Raw genomic sequence first — 18,363 nt, 5'->3', positions numbered from 1 at the left:
GAAATGCTTTGGGCCCAAGCCTAAAATCCCTTCTGCCCTTAACTGATTGAGAGTCAAATGAAATTTACCATTCTACCACCAATCAAGGTCACTGGTATGGATGTCATGTACAGTCTTGATCCAGGGACCACTGGCACACATACAAGGTAATGCAGCAGTAATCAGCCTATGACAACTCCTCCCAAAGGTCCATGACAACCAAACTTGGATCTTTCAAACCATAAACTGGCTGTTGCCCATCCCTGTCCAACTATTCTGTATAGAGACCATTTTCTCTAATATTCCTGCCCATTCATTTTCTTACACCATGCCCAATTACCACACTGTGACACAGTACTACATTTTTGTTCTCCTTTGTTTTATTCTATTTTCTTTTTTATTTACATCTTAAGCTTCTTTTGTACCTCATTTCTTTCCATTCTTTGCTGGTTGTCATATTTTCTGCCTCTTTATACTCTTTTCCTTTTTCTCTCCAGCATGTGCAATATTTTTTTTTTGTCTGCAAAAGTAATTCATCATCACACACACCCTAACCCTAAAAAAATATAGTCGACAAATTCTAATGGTTGAGAGACAACTAGTATAAAGGCAAATAGACCATTCTCAACTTAAGCAAAGGGAAAGGCCAAGGGAATGAGAAGGTAAGGGTTTCATGACTGCAAAGCAGGAAATCCTAACAGGGCCCATAGAACCCTAAAAGGATACTGCAGGGGCAAGAGGAAAGGCTGCTGAGCCCCTGAGAGGTAGTATTTCACTTGTATGTGAATTTTTCTGAGGAGAAAGCCACTGCTTATAGAGTCTGGGACATTTAAAAAAAAAAAAGAGAGAGAGGCATACAGGCATCCATTGGGAATAGGAAGAATAGAGAAAAAAGGAGCAATACAGAACAAAATTATAGTATAGCCACCAACAAAATAACCTGAGTCTGTCAAAAAAGAATGTGATCAATCTGTATATACAGATATTTAAGCTACACGAAGTCAATAAAGGTAAACATGGCTTAAAAGGACACATATACTTGTATATACATAGAAAATTTCAGGAAGAATGCATAAATAACTCAAAAAGGGTTGCCTATGGAGCATGGGGCGTGGGTATCTATCAATTATTGGAAAGAAACTTCTTTTACTTCATACTGCATATCCTTCTGCATCTAAAAGTCCTTTTTTATCATGTTTGTTACTTTCTCAAATTAAAAAATGAATCACAGCTCTAAAGATTTTAGATTCCTATCTGACTACGATAGCCCTTACTATCTCCCACTCTCAAACATTTACCTTTTGTTTCCTTCGCTAAAGAACAAAGGAAAGAAAAATTGGTGCAACTAGGATCTTTCAATATGAGAGGCTCCTAAAGGTCCACCACAGCTTTTATCTAGCAGTACAGTCTCTATAAGGTAGGTCGAATTTCTGTCTCTTTAAAATCTGTCACCGGAAATCCAATTTATAAATAAAAACATCACATTATGGTGGCACTAAGCAGCAATCAGCAGAATTAGGGACAGCACTTTTTTTAAAACTGCAACTGCATAGCAAAAGGAAGCAAGCCCTTTGTATAATTACTTAAAATCAAACAAATAAAGGTTTTACCTACAGGTTGTTTGTTTACAAGGGCTGCTGAAGTTGGGGTATAATCCAAATCTTCATCATTGAAGAGTTCTTCAGTACTCATTCCAATGGCTTCTCCCATATTAAGGCCAAGTTTCTTCTGTAATAGTTTTCGTTGGCGTGCTATCCTCTCTTTAGGATCCACTTCACCTTTAAGCAGAAAAGAAATCCATTTCCTCCAAATCAGTTAAGAAGTATTCTAATACATAAAGATCAGACTCGATTAAAATACAAAAAAAAATTTTTTTAACTATTAAAACACCCTTCCTGACAATAAGCAAACCATAGTTTTCAATATGTCATAAATTCTATTACCTAACCATGATTAGAAAATACTTTTCTAGTTAACAAAAAAACTCTAGGAATTTTCACTGAGACTTCCCCATTGACCTACTGTCAATTATCAAGTATACATAAAATGAGATCCATTCCTATGGGAATAAAATCTTATTTTATAGCTACACCTTGTACATTTTCTGAAAGATTTAACCAAGCTAAAAAAACAAATATCTAGATTTTATTTGAACCTGTAACCCGTGTGTGTGCCCTCACCAGGAATCGAACTGACCACCTTTCAGTGCATGGGAAGATGCTCCAACTAACTGAGCCATACCAGCAGGGCGATGACGACAAGATTTTTAAGCTTCAGGTTTAACAATGCTCAATGTAAAGAAATATACTATCACAATAATGAAAATAAAGGAGACCTCAATAGAGAAACAGGAACTATAAAAAAAGAACCAAACAAAGAATCACACTTGAAATAGTTCATTATATGATGTACAAAATATGCCAATAAAACTATTTTTTAAAAAAGAAGTAGGTCTGGAAATACATTATCTGAAAAATGGAGATACAACAGAGTGTAAGTGAACTTACAGAGAAATACAAAGTACCCAATCTAAAAGAACAAGGAGAGCTCAGAGCTCCGGTACAGCCAATTGTGGGCAACAATGCTAGTAATCAGAACACAATGGGCTGTAGTTCAGTGAAATGGGAAAGCTGCAAAACCAAAGAATTTATATGCATATATTCATAACCCATGGACACAGACAATAGTGTGGTAAAGGCCTGGGGCAGGTGGGGGGTGAGTGCAGGATAGAAGAGGTCAATGGGGAAAAAAGGGGACATCTGTAATACTTTCAACAATAAAAATTAAAAAAAAAACACCAAAAAAAAACCACTGTGGAGTGTTCCTGTGTAAATAAAAAGAGGGGAAAAAAGTTTCTCAAGTCGCCGCTGCACGACATCAGGCCAGCGCTGGGTCTGGGTCTGGGGTCTTCCAGGAATGGCCGCGTTAGACTTTATTGTGCCGCAACAAGCCCCCATTCCCATTGTTTTTTGTTTTTTTTTCAAAATACAGCAAAAGTTCAGGTGAACAATGTAGTGGTGCCGGATAACCCTTCTCCTTTCTACAACCCATTCCAGTTCAAGATCATGTTCGAGTACATCGAGGACCTGTCTAAAGACTTGGAATGGAAATTATCTATGTAGGCTTTGCAAAAAGTGAAGAATACAATCAAGTTTTAGACTGTTTTAGTGGACCCTGTTCCTGCAGGAAGGCATATGTTTGTATTTCAGGCTGATGCACCTAATCCAGGACCCATTTCAGATGCAGATGCTGTAGGTGTTAAGAGTTGTGCTAACTACATGCACCTATCAAGAATTTACTAGAATTGGCTATTATGTAAATAACAAATGTACAGAGACAGAATTAAAGGAAAAGCCACCAGTAAAACCAGACTTTTCTAAGCTTCAAAGGAACATTTTGGCATCTAATCCCTGAGTCACAAAATTTCACATTAATTGGGAAGATAAAAAAGAAAAACTGGAAGATATAGAGAGCAGCAATCCAAATCTGCAATCACTTCTTTCAACAGAAGCATTATCTTCAGCATCAAAGGGATGGTCCACATCAGAAAACTCACTAAATGTCATGTTAGAATCCCACAATGACTGCATGTGACCATCTACCATCTCTTTAGTACAAATTAAGCTATAAAAACACACAGAACTATTTCCCTGAAATTCCGTAAGTCATAGTCACTAAGACACAATGTGAAGAATTTGTTTAAAAAACATCCTGTAGAAAGTTTATAAGAAAACCAGTATTTGAGCAAATTGTGGAATATAAATACAACTATTTTTAAGTATTTTTTTCTCTAATGTCCTATTTTATTTGTTCTGAAACTAATCTGATTAAAACATATATTAAAAATAAATAAGTAAATAAAGAACAGGGAGGGGGGAAAAAAGACTTAAAGCAGCAAACAACTCAAAAATGAAATTAAGAGAACAATTCTACTTACAATAGCATCAAAAGCAAAAATTAAAACTTACATTCTGAAAACGACAAAATATTAGTGAAAGACATTAAAGAACATTCCATGTTCATGGATCACTGTGGTAATTCCCAAAATGATATACAGAATCAACACAATTCCTATAAATACTAGTTGGCTTTTCTGCAGACATTGAACAACTCATCCTAAAATTCACACAGAAAATCAAAAACCCAGAATATCCAAAACAATCCTAAAAAAAGAACAAGCCCTGCTGGCATGGCTCGGTGGTTGAGCATTGACCTATGAACCAGGAGGTCAGGGTTTGATCCCTGGTCAGGGCACATGCCCAGGTTGCAGACTCAATCCTCAGTAGGGGGTGTGCAGGAGGCAGCCAACCAATGATGCTCTCATCACTGATGTTTCTACATCTCTCCCTCTCCCTTCCACTCTCTGAAATCAATAAAATATATATTTTTAAAAAACAAACAAACTGTGCTGTTTTAAAAACAACAACAACAAAGCTGAAGGGACCATGCTTCTTGATTTTTAAACTTACCAACAAAGCAACAGTAACCAAGACAATGAGTTATTGGCATAAGGACAGATACTAACAGAATAGAATTGAGAATCCAGAAATAAAACTGTCTATGACCAACTGGTTTTCAACAAGGGTGCCAGACAATTCAGTGGGGGAAAATAGTTCTTTTCAACAAATCATATTGAGACAACAGGATAGCCACATGTAAAAGAATGAAATTGACCCATAACCCCACAACACATACAAAAATTAACTCAAAATAAATCAAATACCTGGTAGTAAGAGCTAAAGCTATAAAACTCTTAGAATAAAACTTTCGGGTAAGTGAGCTTAGATTTGGCAATAGTTTCTAATACATGCCATCAAAAGCTTGAGGGGGGGGGGGAGATAAAATGGGCTTCCTCAAAATTAGTAACTTTTGTGTTTCAAAGGATACCATCATGAAAGTGAAAATACTACCCACAAAATGAGAGGATATGTTTGTAAATCTTATACCAACCAAAAGGTTTGTATCTAGAATATATATATCTTCCAACTCAGTAATAAAAGAACAATATTCCACTTAAAAATGGGCAAAGGATCTGAATAGACAGTTCTCCAAAGATATACAAATGGTCAATAAACACATGAAAAGATGTTCAATATGATTACTAGTCATCAGGAAAGTGCAAATCAAAACTACGAGATAGCACTTCACACTCACTAGTATGGATATTAATCAAAGTCAGTTAATAACAAGTGTGGTCAAGAACGTGGAGAAATCAGAACCCTCACATACTGCTGGTGGAATGTAAAATGGCAGAGCCACCTTCGAAAACAGTCTGGCATTTCCTCAGAATGGTAATGCCATAAATGGTAAAATATAGTTACCATATGACCCAGCAATTCCACTCTTAGGTATCTACACAGGAAAAATGAAAACATATGTCTAAACAAAAGCTTGTATATAAATGTTTATTGCAGCATTATTCATAATAGCGAAAAGGTGGAAACAACCCAAATGTCATCAACCAACAAATGGATAAACAAAATGTGATATCCATACAATGGAATATCAGTCAGCCATAAAATGAAGTATCACCACTTCACAATCATCAGGATGGCTGTCATAAAAAAGACAAAACAAAACAACCCCCCCCAGAAAATAACAAGTGTTAAAAATGTGATGAAAAACCAGTTATTCTGAGGTGCTGCTTAGGCATTTTACAATATAACAACCCTCCTCCTGCGCAGAGTTTGGACATTTAGATAAGAGCTTGAGCTTAGGATTCCCACCACAACTTCCCACTTTGCTTTTCCCAGGGCACCTTTTAAAATAACCAGAGTAAACCTGGGGAAAATTAGTGACCTTCCCCCCAACCACCTTATAAGTAATAGGTGCCTGCTACCCTGATCTCCTGGTTCATGACCTGAGACAGAGGACTGCCCTTCCCCCAGCTCACTGCCCCACATCCCCAGCCATTTCTAGGATCTGTAAGGCATAATTCTTCCAACTTTACTTCCTTTGTGTGAGTGAACTATGTTGAAAGTGTGCCTTCAATTAAAGCAACTCTGAGGTTTCCACTTCCCCAAAGCAGAAGTTCAGATGATGAGGGAGCTATCTGTGTGGGTGGCTTGTGCCTCATTCAGCAGGTCATAATCTGCATATCCTTAATTTAATATACCAGCTACGAGTCCCCCAATGCAGCAAGGACATGGAGAAATTAGAAACCTTGTGCATTCATTGGTAAGAATGTAAAATGGTGTAGCCACTATGGAAAACAGTATGACAGTTCCTAAAAAATTAAAAATAAAATTAACAGCCCTAGCCAGTTTTGCTCAGTGGTTAGAGCATCAGCCTGAGGACTGAAGGGTTCAATTCTGGCCAAAGGCATGTACCTTGATTGCAGGCTCAATCCCCAGCCCAGGTCAAGGGAAGTGGAAGGCAACCAATTGATGTGTCTCTCTCACATAGATGTTTCCCTCTCTCTCCCCCTCTCCTACCCATTCCACTCTCTCTGAAAAGCAATAGAAAAAAATATCCTCGGGTGAGGGGTGAGGATTAAAAAAAAAAAAAATTAACATATGATCCAGTAATTCTACTTCTCAGTATATGGGTATATACCCAAAGAGTACTGAAAGCAGGAATTCAAATGGATACTTGTTTACCCATGTTCATAGAAGCATTATTCACAATAACCAAAAGACAGAAGCAATCCAAGTGCCCACTGATGGAAAAATGGAAAAACAAAATGTAGTATAAACACACACTGAAATATTATTCAGCCTTAAAAAGGAAAGAAATTCTGACACATACTATAACACGAATGAACTCTGAGGAAATTATGTTAAGAGAAATAAGTCAGTCACAAAAGGACAAATAATGTAAGATTCCACTTACATGAAGTACGGAGAGTACTCAAATTCATAAAGACAAAAAACAGAATAGGGACTGCCAGGGGCTGAGGGAGAGGGAGAAATGGGAATTGTTGTTAAATTGGTATAAATTTCAATTTTGCAGGATGAAAAGAGTTCTGGAGATTGGCTGCATGACAATATGAGTGGACTTAATACTACTGAATGGTATGTACACTTAAAGATGGGCAAGATGTTAAATTTTATGTAATTTATCTACCATAATTTAAAAGTGAATATATCCTATAACAGTAATAAAAACTAATTTTTATAAAATGAAGCCCTGGTTGGTGTTCCACAGTGGTTAGAGCGTCAGCCCTCAAACCAAAGGGTTGTGGGGTCAATTCCCGGTCAAAGGCACATGCCTGGGTTGCAGGTTGGATCCCAGGCCCCAGTCGGGGTGGGTGTGGGAGGCAACCAATTGATGTGTCTCTTTCACATCAATGTTTCTCTCTCCCTCCCTCCCTCCCTCCCTCCCTCCCTCCCTCCCTCTCAACCCCTCCTTCCCTCCCTTCCTCCTTCCTTCCCTCTCCCTCCCTTCCACTCTCTTAAAAAAAAGAAAAAAAAAAACAATGGAAAAATATCCTCGGATGACGATTAACAAAAAAAAGAAGTACTGACATATGCTACAATACAGATAAACCTTAGGAACATTCTGCTAAGTAAAAGAAGCCAGTCACAAAAGACCACAGATTTATGATTCAATTTACATGAAATGTCGAGAATAGGCAAATCTATAGAGACAAAAAGTCACTCAGGGCTTGAAAGGTGAGGAAACGAAGTAGGGGGATAAAAGAGTGATAGCTAAAGGATATGGAGTTTCTTCATTAGGTAATGAAAATATTCTAAAATTGCACATAGCTGTGAATATACTAAAAACCACAGACTTAATACACTTTTAAAATGAGTGAATTGTATAAAATGTGAATTATATTTCAATAAAGCTATTTTAATTTTTAAGGCTGCTCTACCCTGAGGGTAAAATACTAGGACCCAGATTAGTCCTTTTGTTCTAGGGAAAGTCTTACTGGGAAAAATAACCTATACAACTGCAAAGGAAACTCAGACCAGCACCTGAACTAATCATGGATGTGTTCTTCATATACATGAGAAAAACAGATATGAACAGACATTTAAAGAAAACCTAATTTGAGGATTTTAAATAAGCACTGTTCAGCATGCTGTGACTTAGCAGCATTTAAAACTGAGTGCCAGGGTTTCCAATCCTGATTACATAAGAGAGTCACAAGTGGAGTTTTTCTTTTAAATACAATTTCCTAGAGCTCTCCAGAGATCTATTAAATCAGAATCATCTCTGGGGTAAGACCCAAACAAGAATTTTTTTTTTAATGGCAAAGGAGACACTGACTTTTATTCCTTGATTAAGGCCAAAGATCTCTGATAGAGTCCAAGGGTATCCTAGTAAGATTATTACACTTACTGTTTAGAGATAACTTTTTTCAAATTGAAACGTTTCTATCTCCCCATTGCTTTTCTGGATCTTGAGCAAATTTTCCTCTTAATTTTCTCCAAAAATAATTAAATTGTATTCTCAACAGAAACCATATTAAGCAAGAGGGAATCGGTACTTGATATTTTCTAAACATGTACAAATTGAAGATCATTTCATTAGCTTAGCTAGAGATATATACTTTGAAGTGATTAATTTAATTAGCAACAAAACAAAACACTGTTCTGTTTTGGTTTTAGTCAAAAGAACAACTTATTTACTTACAAATCCATTAAAAACATCAAGGTTTTTTCCACTCAAGGCATCAATCTTGAATGGCCAAAACATTTATTTTATATCCAGATAGATTCTGTAAGTTTAAAGATAATGGGACAATTACCTATCCAAGATTTATTTTTCATTTTTAGTTTTTGCGTTGGTCACCAGCAAGAAAAGATCCAATTGTTTAAAATTTAAAACCCACAATAAAAAGAAAATTATCATATAGCCTCTCAGATTTCCATAATTGTGAAAACATTACCACAATCTGGCTTTTAAAATCTATTCAACTGAGGCACTTGGGTAACAATTTAAGTCTCTATTACATAAAATGGCTGCTGAAATATTAATATGTATCCATTAATAATGCATAGAGTGGGGCAAAAGTAGTTTTCCAGTTGTGAATACACAAAACACAGAGTTTATTCTTGTATTACTTATTAATTATTGTATTACTTTTCCATACAAACAACTGTAAGCCTCCTTTTGCCCCTCCCTGTATGTATAGTACATGTTCAGTTAAGGGAAGAAAAATATTCATATGGTAGCTCTAAAGTACTTCTGGTTATCTCCCCACTCATAGCATCCCCAAACCCAGACTGCAAACTTCAGACAATGTATTACATTTTGTGACATATTTTGCATGACTGATACATAGCATATCAAGTGATAAATTGGTTTGAACAAACGCATTTCAGACTTTCTTCTATGGGATTACTACATACCTGATTTTTCATCTTGTACTTCAAATTCTGCACCAGCAGATCCCAACAGTGACGCCCCATGTTGTAATAATCTACATATATCAAATCTGTCAAAATTCAATCGATCTGTAGTAGATGAATCTTCCATAGCACTTTCTGAAGTAGGTTCTAGATGAGGTTTAAAAATATTTAATTTGATCACATAGCCAAAATGTAAAATGAAAGAAAAAAGCATTACTTGTGGTAGATGGGTAATATTTTAAAAGTAAAAGGGGAAGGAAACAGAAACACTACTGTGGGTTTATTTATGAATAAACTATTTAGATGGTGGCTCCCCTCCTACAAACTATCAGAATGTTAGTGGGTGTATGTATAGCTGTTTTTGACTATAAAAGCACAATGTTATATGAAAAAATAAATCCCCCCCCATGTTGAAATACATATGTTAAATATCATGCTGTCTACACTTACTGTTGAATTGTGTAAAAATACCAAGGTAACAGTATGAGTTTATTATAGTGCTAAATTGAAAGATAAACATATTCATGGAACATATTCATAAATAAGACTAATAAGCATCATTCCTCTCCCTATACCTGAGGAATATCTGGAAAACAAAGCAACTACTTATTCAATAGAACTCACTTCTCATAACATGAAGCTAATTATAATCCCCTGGTAAATTGCTAATATTATATATCCATCTGAGGCCTAAAAATATCTACAAAATATTCTGTATTCCTCCCCAAAAAGGTATGCCATTATAAATTTTAAAATATATTATAATTATCCACTGGTGTGTTTAGCTGGCATTTGCATATAATTCATCTATAAACTAAAGCCTAATTGCTCAAAGAGAAATGCTACAAATATTTTAAGTTTTATAGTTATGATAATAAGCAATCTTACTATAAATTTTAATGTCAGTGTAACTAATTTAGTAAGTTTTGTAAATCAGAATCTGAGTTCTACCATCTCTTTATACCAAAATAATCATGGATAATAAGCTGGGAAAGGTTCTTTTCTAAAAACAAGTTATAACTTCTTATGGTTATACATTTCATTTGATGAAAGAAAAGACAAATTAACATAATCACTCAAAATAATATGTGCCAGCAAATTAAAGCAAAAATTTTAGACAATCTAAGAATTATGATAAAAGCATTATCAAAGTGACTTGAAAATGAAACTCAGTTACACTGTATTAAATTTTCACTTAATTAAAATGTGCACCTTTGCACATTTTTAAAAGCATACACTCATTTTTAAATATCATTACAGGAAGTCAGAAAAGTAATTTCCACTACAAGACATCTAAAGGACACATAAAAAAACTAGGCATCCTGGTCAGGGCACATACAAAAATCAACCAATGAATGCATAAATAAGTGGAACAACAAATCAATGTTTCTTTCTCTTTCTCTCTCCTCCTTCCCCACCTCTCAAATCAATAACTAAAAATTTAAAAAAAACAAAAAACTAGGCATATCCATCCAAATATCCATACATAATTGTGCTTAAATTTAGAAAATACACTATTCTTCCACCAACAGAAAAATAGACTATTTCAAATATTTATTTTGTACTGATTTATTTTTGTTTTTTAGGACATAAATTCCTTCAGGTAAGTAATAATCTCTATAAGTCAAATATACTGTAGAATTAATAATTTAAAAAATAAATATGAAAACATTTGGTTTAGTAGTGTTTTTTTTAAAGCATGGTGAAAATCACCGTATTCAATGTCATTTCTTGACAAGGCTACATCTAAAACCATAAAAATTAAGGCTTTAAATTAAAATAAAAATTATTAAAATGTAAAATGTATAGTTTAGTTAACTCTATAGTTAGGTGTTTACTGCAAACAAGTTTTCCACTTAAAAGCACCTTGTTTGGTTCTTGGCACTGGATTCCACTCAGGTACATTTTTCACTATAGCTTCAACAGCTTGTCCTGCTGCTATCCGAGTATCCCAGTTTGTACTCCTTAAGTATATCAACACCTTAAAAAATGATAAAATAAAAGTTAGATACCAAAAAAGTGTTTGTTCAAGGTAGCCAGAACAGAGAAATAGAAATTTACATGTTATTAATTTATAATTTAGCAGCCCTCAAATTTATATAAAACATCTTGAAATTATTAAAATCACTTATAAGATTATATCATTCACAGGAAATATCATTACACCTTAAAAAAGGAACTTTTAATAAAAGAATACTTAAGTGCATTTGAAAAATAGCATAGCTTTTAACGTGCTAAAAAGCAAAGTGTATATTAAGTCCCATTATTTAATGCAAAAAGTTATAAAATCTAGAATGAATGAGTTCAATAAGATTGCAAGAGATAAAAATCAGTGGAAAGTGTTCCTATAAAACTTTCAATAAACAATCTGAAAATAAAATAGAAAACAATCCCATTTAAACAGCATCAAAAACTATAAAATACTTAAGAATAAATTTAACAAAAGAAGTGCAAGACTTGACTACTGAAAATTACAAAAATTCAAAATACTATTGAAAGAAATTAAGTAAGATCTAAATAAAGACACCTCATGATCATGGATTGGAAGAATATTGTAAGATAGTTGATACTCCCTAAATTGATCTTCAGATTCAATAAAATCCTTCAAAATCTCAGCTAGCGTTTTACAGAAATGAACAAGTTAATCCTAAAATTTATATGGAACTGCAAGGGACCCAGAATAACCTAACAATCTTGAAAAGAATAAAAGAATAATCAAACTTACTATTAAAGCAATAATTACCAAGACAGTGTGATACTGGCAAAAGGACAGACACATAGATTAATGGAATAGAATTGAGAGTCCAAGCCCTGGCCAGGAAGCTCAGTTGGTTAGAGCACTGTCTCTGATATGCCCAGGTTGCAGGTTTGATCTCTGGTCAGGGCACATATAAGAAGCAACTAATGAATGCATAAATTAGTGGAACAACAAATCTATGTTTCTCTCTCTCTCTCTCTTCCTCTATCTCTATAAAATCAATTAAACAAACAAACAAAAAAGAACTGAGAGTCCAGAAACAACACTATGTGTCTATGGTCAACTGATTTTCAACAAGAGTGCCAAGATAATTCAATGGGTAAAGAGCAGTTTTTATCAACAAATGGTGCTGGGGCAACAAAATAATGATTTTAAACCCCTAACTCAAATGGGCCACAAGTCTAAAAGTAAGAGCTAGAAACTATTAAATTCTTAAAACACAGGGATAAATCTTTGTGACAGTGGGTTAGGTAAGGGTTTCTTAGATACAACCCTAAAAGCACAAGTGATGTTAAAAAAAAAAAAATTGAACTTCATAAAAAGTAGTTAACTTTTGTGCTTCAAGGATACTATCAAGCAAGTGAAAAGACAACCCACAGACTGGAACACAATATCTGCAAATCAAATACCTGATAAGGGACTTGTATACAAAGTATATAAAGAACTCTTACAACTTAATTAAAAAAACCCAAATATCCCACTTTAAAAACAGGCAAAGGATCTGGCTATTCTCCATAAAAGATAAATAGTCAATAAACACCTGAAAAGACGTTCAACATCATTAGTCATTAGGAAAATACAAACCAAAAATACAATGAGATACCACTTTACACTCACTAGTATGGATATAATCAAAATCAGTTAATAACAAGTTCTGGCAAGGATGTGGAGAAATTAAGATCTCTCATAACACTATAATTGGGAATGTAAATCAGTGGAGCTAGTTTGGAAAAGTCAGGCAGTTCTTCATGAAGTTAAACATGACCAGCAATTTTATTCCAGGCATATATCCAAGAGGAATGAAAACATACATCCACACAAAAACCTGTAAATGGATTTTCATAGCAGCGTTTTCATTATAGGCTGAAAAGTGGAAACCACCCAAATGTCCATCGACTGATGAACAAATAAGTAAAATGTGGTATATCCATATAGTATATCCATACAACAGAATATTATCTGGCAATAAAAAGGAATGAAGTAATGAGACATGTTACAATATGAAAGAATCTTGAAAATATAAAATATTATTTTAAGTAAAAGAAACCTCTCACAAAAGGTCACACAATTATATAAAATGTTCAGAACAGGCAAATCTATTAGACAGAAACTAAATTAGTGGTTGCCTAGGACTGAGTATGAGAGGAGTGATGAAGAGTGACTGCTAATGAACATGAGGCTTCTTTTGGGGAGATAAAAAATGTTTTAAAATTAGATTGTGGTGATGGTTGCACATATGTGTGAATATAATAAAAAAATAATTGAACTGCATATTTTACATGGGTAAATTGTATTGTATGTAAACTATATTTCAATAAAGCTGTTTTAAAAACAAAACTGAGAGGCAACTGGAAAACACTGAAGGAAGAGAAAAGAGGCTAGGAGGTAAGAAGGTGCTAAAGACAAACTTTGCCTCTTTTGGAATTATTTGATGGCAGCCAGTAGGCTGGGGTCTCAGCTACGAAGACCAGAACACACAGGGAAAGTTGGAAACCTTTTCTCAGTACAGCACAGATTAGTCTTGTTCATTGTTCCCAGTTTCAGCTTTCAATCCTCCTCTCTTCCCTCGGGATGAGAAGAAATGGGTATGCTTCTCTACCCCTCCACCTTACACGAGTACAATATTGCCTAATATGCATCCTTCCCCATAATGAGAATATGGAGCCTGCAGTTGTCAAATCACTGTCTTTCCATCTACATCTTGGTTAGAAAGCTCTGATAATATCTAAGCAGGGAATATACTGGAAAGAAAGTCATTGTTAGCCCTTATGGCAGGAACCACACAGTACAGATTTATATATGTCAACAAAGGGTTTAGAACTCCTACTCATAAGAATCAGGGAGGGACAAATGAGAATGAAAAAAAAGAGTAAGACCAGTGGGAAAAGAGGTATCTTGGGGCTTCTGATGTCTGGGCTATCATATTGCTCCTTGATCCTATCCCCTCTTCTCCCTTCCCCCAAAGCACTCATTTTTACTTTGCATGCTAGAGAGTTAAACACACAGAATTTGCTGCTTACTATCATACAGGCTGCCTACTTCTACAAGCCCAGAGTTCAATGTAAGTGCAGCCCTTGCTTAGGGAAAGAACATAGGCTAGGATTATGAAAACATTGATCCACCAAAGCAGAAAGCCTCCACTTACTAAGAATGTAATGACAACTAGCTTCTCATATATTTTAATCATTCCCATGAGTACTCATCCATTTGAAGACTGCCAACTATGATATAATTATTAGCGGTTAAAAACAAGTTAGACCACTAACAAACTAGATTAACAACTTAGTTCATTACCAAATTGGGTCAGATCAAATTTGTGCCACAGGTAAAAGGTTTTATGTTGTCACATCCCTTAAACAATTAAACTTGATGAAAAAAAACCAAAATATTTTAAATCTTGCAACAAACAAAATAAATACATTATAAATAGCAAAACTTTAGCCCTGGCCAGTTTGGCTCAGTGGGTAGAGTGGGCCCTCAGATCAAAGGGTCACGGGTTTGATTGCCAGTCAAGGGCACCTACCTCAGTTGCAGGATCAATCCCTGGCACTAGTAGGGGTGCATGTGGGAGGCAACCAATCGATACATCTCTCTTCCATTGATATTTCTTCCCCTCCGTTTTTTAAAAAGCAATGGAAAAATATCCTTCGGTGAGGATTAAAAATAAAATAAAAAATAGCAAAAATTTAAAAATATTTGGAGAAATGTTGAGATATTTAATGGAATCTGAAGACTACAAGCTGTCACTAAAACAAAATAAGACAATTTCTGTCTTTTATGTTCCTATCCATGAATAAATTTCCACATTTATATTATACTAAAAAAAAAAAAGAGTTCTTACTTTAGATAAGAGATTATGTAGTTCATGGGGATGAAGCTTTACCACTTCTCCAAGTTGCTGGGCAGCAGCTTTTCTTGTAACTGGAGTAGTGCCAGTATCCAGTAAGATAAAAAGACGGTCAAGCCTAAAATGACAAAAATACAATGGTTATTCTGAAACGTGTTTTCTCATATGTATGAGTTAACAAATGTACTAAAGATCTGTGAACGAAGACCTATACTAGGGTTGCAGGAGAATCTCTACTCTCAAGTAACTTGCTATGGAGGGTAGGGTGAGTGGGTAATGCAAATACACAAATAAGTAGAATATACAGTACAGTAAGAAACATGTCAGAAAACACGTACAAAGTGCTTATTTAAGGAGTGGGAACAGAGAAAGCAAACACTATATCCCCAACTGCGTAATACTGAAAAGGCCTCATAAAAGAAATGATGTATGAGACGGACCAGAATGGTAGAAAATAAGATTTCAATACTGGTGGAGATGAAGTGGTAAAAGGGAACAGGGAAGAGACACTTCTTGTACCCTTTGGGACAGTATGGAGGGACCTGGAGAACATTATGCTAAGTGAAATAAGCCAGGCAGAGAAAGACAAATATCACATGATCTCACATGTGGAAACTAAAGAACATAATAAATTGATGAACAAAATAGATTCAGTGACATGGAAGCATGGATCAGACTGAAGAATCTCAGAGGGAAGGTGGGTTGGGGGGGGGGGAGAGATTAACCAAAGAATCTACATGCATATATGCATAACCCATGGATACAGAAAATAATGTGGTGAAGGCCTGGGGAGGGGAGTGGGTACGGGATAGAAGGGGGTCAATGGGGAAAAAAGGGGACATCTGTAATATTTTGAACAATAAAAATTAATTAATTAACTTTAAAAAAAGAAATAACATAGCAATAAGAAAAGACTATATTTAAGGAAGTGACTAACAGCTTGATTGTAATTCAAAAGAAGAGTGGGAGATATAGCTACAGAAGAGTGGGAGATATAGCTACAGAAGCAGCTAGAGCTCTAATGCGGAGACCTTTGAATATATAGTTCAACCATGAAGATTTTGGGTTAAGAAACTGATGGGACTGGAACTATGTTTTAGAAAGACTAATCCAGCAGCAGTTTGAAGCGTGAAATAAAATGGAAGGAAACTTTTAGATAATTTAAGGCTAAAAGTGCAGACCTAAACTTTAATCATGTCAAGAACACTAAAAAGAGGTTGAGAGAAATGCTGAAGTAAATTACACATGGTATAGTAATTACATGAAATGTTAAGGAAATGAAAAGGCTGAGACTCTGAATCTTAGAAAACGAAGATGTCATTAAAAGAAATGCGAAGAACTAGTGAAGAAATGTTAAAAGATGACAAGTCTGCCCTGGCCAGGCGGCTTAGTTGGTTGGAGTGTCATCCCGTACACCAAAAAAAGGTGGTGGGTTTGATTCCCTGTCAGAGCACATACCTAGGTTGTGGGTTTGATCCCCAGTAGAGGTGTGTACAGAAGGCAACCAATTGCTGTTCCGCCACCACTCACTTCCCTTCCTCTCTTTAAAAATCAATTAAACACACACACACATAAAACCATATCCTTGGGTGAGGGTTAAAAAAAAAGAAAAAAAAGATGACACGTTTACTAGCAGTTGGGAAAGGATAGCAAGGAGACACCAAAAAGGATAGCTGGAATAGAGGTCTGAAGTTCAGGAGAAAGTTGAGACTAAAGGTACATAGGTATATGAGTCTTCAGTATAGAAGCGTCAGATACGGCAATAAATAAGATCTCTGAGAAAAGAATTTATAAAAGCACATAACATAATGTCACAAATTCTGGAGCCACAGCGCCACTGTTCAAATCCCACCAATGTAGAGAGTTTGGAATAAAATTACAATGCCTTATACCTGGAATAAGTGCGTGTGTGTGTGGGGGGGGGGGATGGAAACGCATATTACTTTGTTTTCGGCATTCGGAAAATCCTAACGTTTTAGAAAGAAAGTCACAAGCAACTACCACAGCTGTCCACATATCATATAGGACTAGCCGTCCCATTACACTACAAACCAGGTTTAATAAGGCAAAGTGAATGCCACAATGAAAGGAAGGCGGCTTCATATATGGAATAAATATGTACTTTAAACAAGATGTAAGTTATGAGTGTGCCCAATCCTATACAAGGAGAGATTTAGAGAATACACCTTCAAATTTTATCTAAAGCAGCAGTAGCAGCAGCAAGCAAGGTCCCAAAGCTAATTATGAGCATTAAAGCATTAATAAACTGTAAGTGGCTCATATTTTACTCCTGGGATTCTTTTTCATTTATAAAGAGCTAAAAAATTACAAACCAAAGCTCTGAAAGCCTTTTATAAAATAAACCTCTAAGGGGCATATGAAATGGGCAGGGTTTTTCTTTTTTTTTCTTTTTTCTGCTAGTATTTCCAGCTAGCCAGTCACTAATAAGTACAAAATCATTACAACTGGTAATAAATATATAATTAAAACAGATCTTTTTCTGTCAAGAAGGCTAAGGTACTATGAAAACTTTTCAGCTGCTTCAAAACAACACTAAGAGGCAAGGTTCAAATTTTATAGTTAAGGGTATGTAAGAAGGACAGACATCAAGACAAATATTTGAGGCAATTTAAGCCAGTGACACAGAAGAAAAAAAGAGTAATACAACACAGTTTTTGCTCCCAATATACTGAATGGCACACAGAGTGATTAAAGGAAATTAGTTTTTATAAGACATGCAAAAACTAACTTACTTTATACATACACTGTGCATAAACACATCCCATCTTATTCATTCAATGCTTATCTAAATATTTGTCTTTACCCATTTATTCATCAGTTTTTGCTACAGGATTTGATAAGGTGACTCAGAGAGATAGTGGGACATAAGAAAAGGGGGAAAAATGTTTTCTGACAGTTGGTGTTCTTAAAAAGTTCTAGGACTAAGTCAGACCCCAAACCCTGTCCCCAGAAAATTATTTCGCACATCCATCTCATACATAACTCTCAAAATGCCCTTTACTTTCATCTTTAAAAGTGGCTGCCATGTTAGTTTAATCCTCACCCAAGGATATTTTTTTTCCATTGCTTTTCGGAGAGAATGGGAGAGAGAGAGAGAGAAACATCGATGTGAGAGACACATCGACTGGTTGCCTCTTGCATGTGCCCCAACCAGACCCGGGATGGACCCTGCAACCAAGGTACATACCCTTGGTCAGAATCAAACCCGGGACCCTGCAGTCCGTGCGGGCCAACATTCT

At 35.4% G+C, this 18,363-nt stretch overlaps 1 protein-coding gene and 1 pseudogene across 2 annotated transcripts in view; one reads left to right on the top strand and one right to left on the bottom strand.

Moving 5' to 3' along the window:
* Positions 1 to 18,363, bottom strand: part of BTAF1 (B-TFIID TATA-box binding protein associated factor 1) — an 84,638-nt gene that overhangs the window by 56,039 nt on the left and 10,236 nt on the right. The window contains exons 2-5 of the mRNA XM_081158230.1: positions 15,098 to 15,221; positions 11,145 to 11,259; positions 9,279 to 9,425; positions 1,594 to 1,757 (exon numbers count right to left, since the gene is read on the bottom strand). Coding sequence (XP_081014356.1) covers positions 1,594 to 1,757; positions 9,279 to 9,425; positions 11,145 to 11,259; positions 15,098 to 15,221 — 550 coding nt within the window. The remainder of the gene's footprint in view (positions 1 to 1,593; positions 1,758 to 9,278; positions 9,426 to 11,144; positions 11,260 to 15,097; positions 15,222 to 18,363) is intronic.
* LOC308567228 (histone chaperone ASF1 pseudogene) lies at positions 2,455 to 3,573 on the top strand (annotated as a pseudogene). Its single transcript has 2 exons — positions 2,455 to 2,566; positions 2,971 to 3,573. The product of its transcript is annotated as a histone chaperone ASF1 pseudogene (transcript).

This window comes from Miniopterus schreibersii (genome assembly GCF_964146895.1).
Source record: "Miniopterus schreibersii genome assembly, chromosome: 14".
In the NCBI taxonomy this organism is placed as follows: Eukaryota; Metazoa; Chordata; class Mammalia; order Chiroptera; family Miniopteridae; genus Miniopterus; species Miniopterus schreibersii.
The sequence above is the reverse complement of the archived record's forward strand: the minus strand, read 5'-3'. Positions and strand labels throughout refer to the sequence as shown.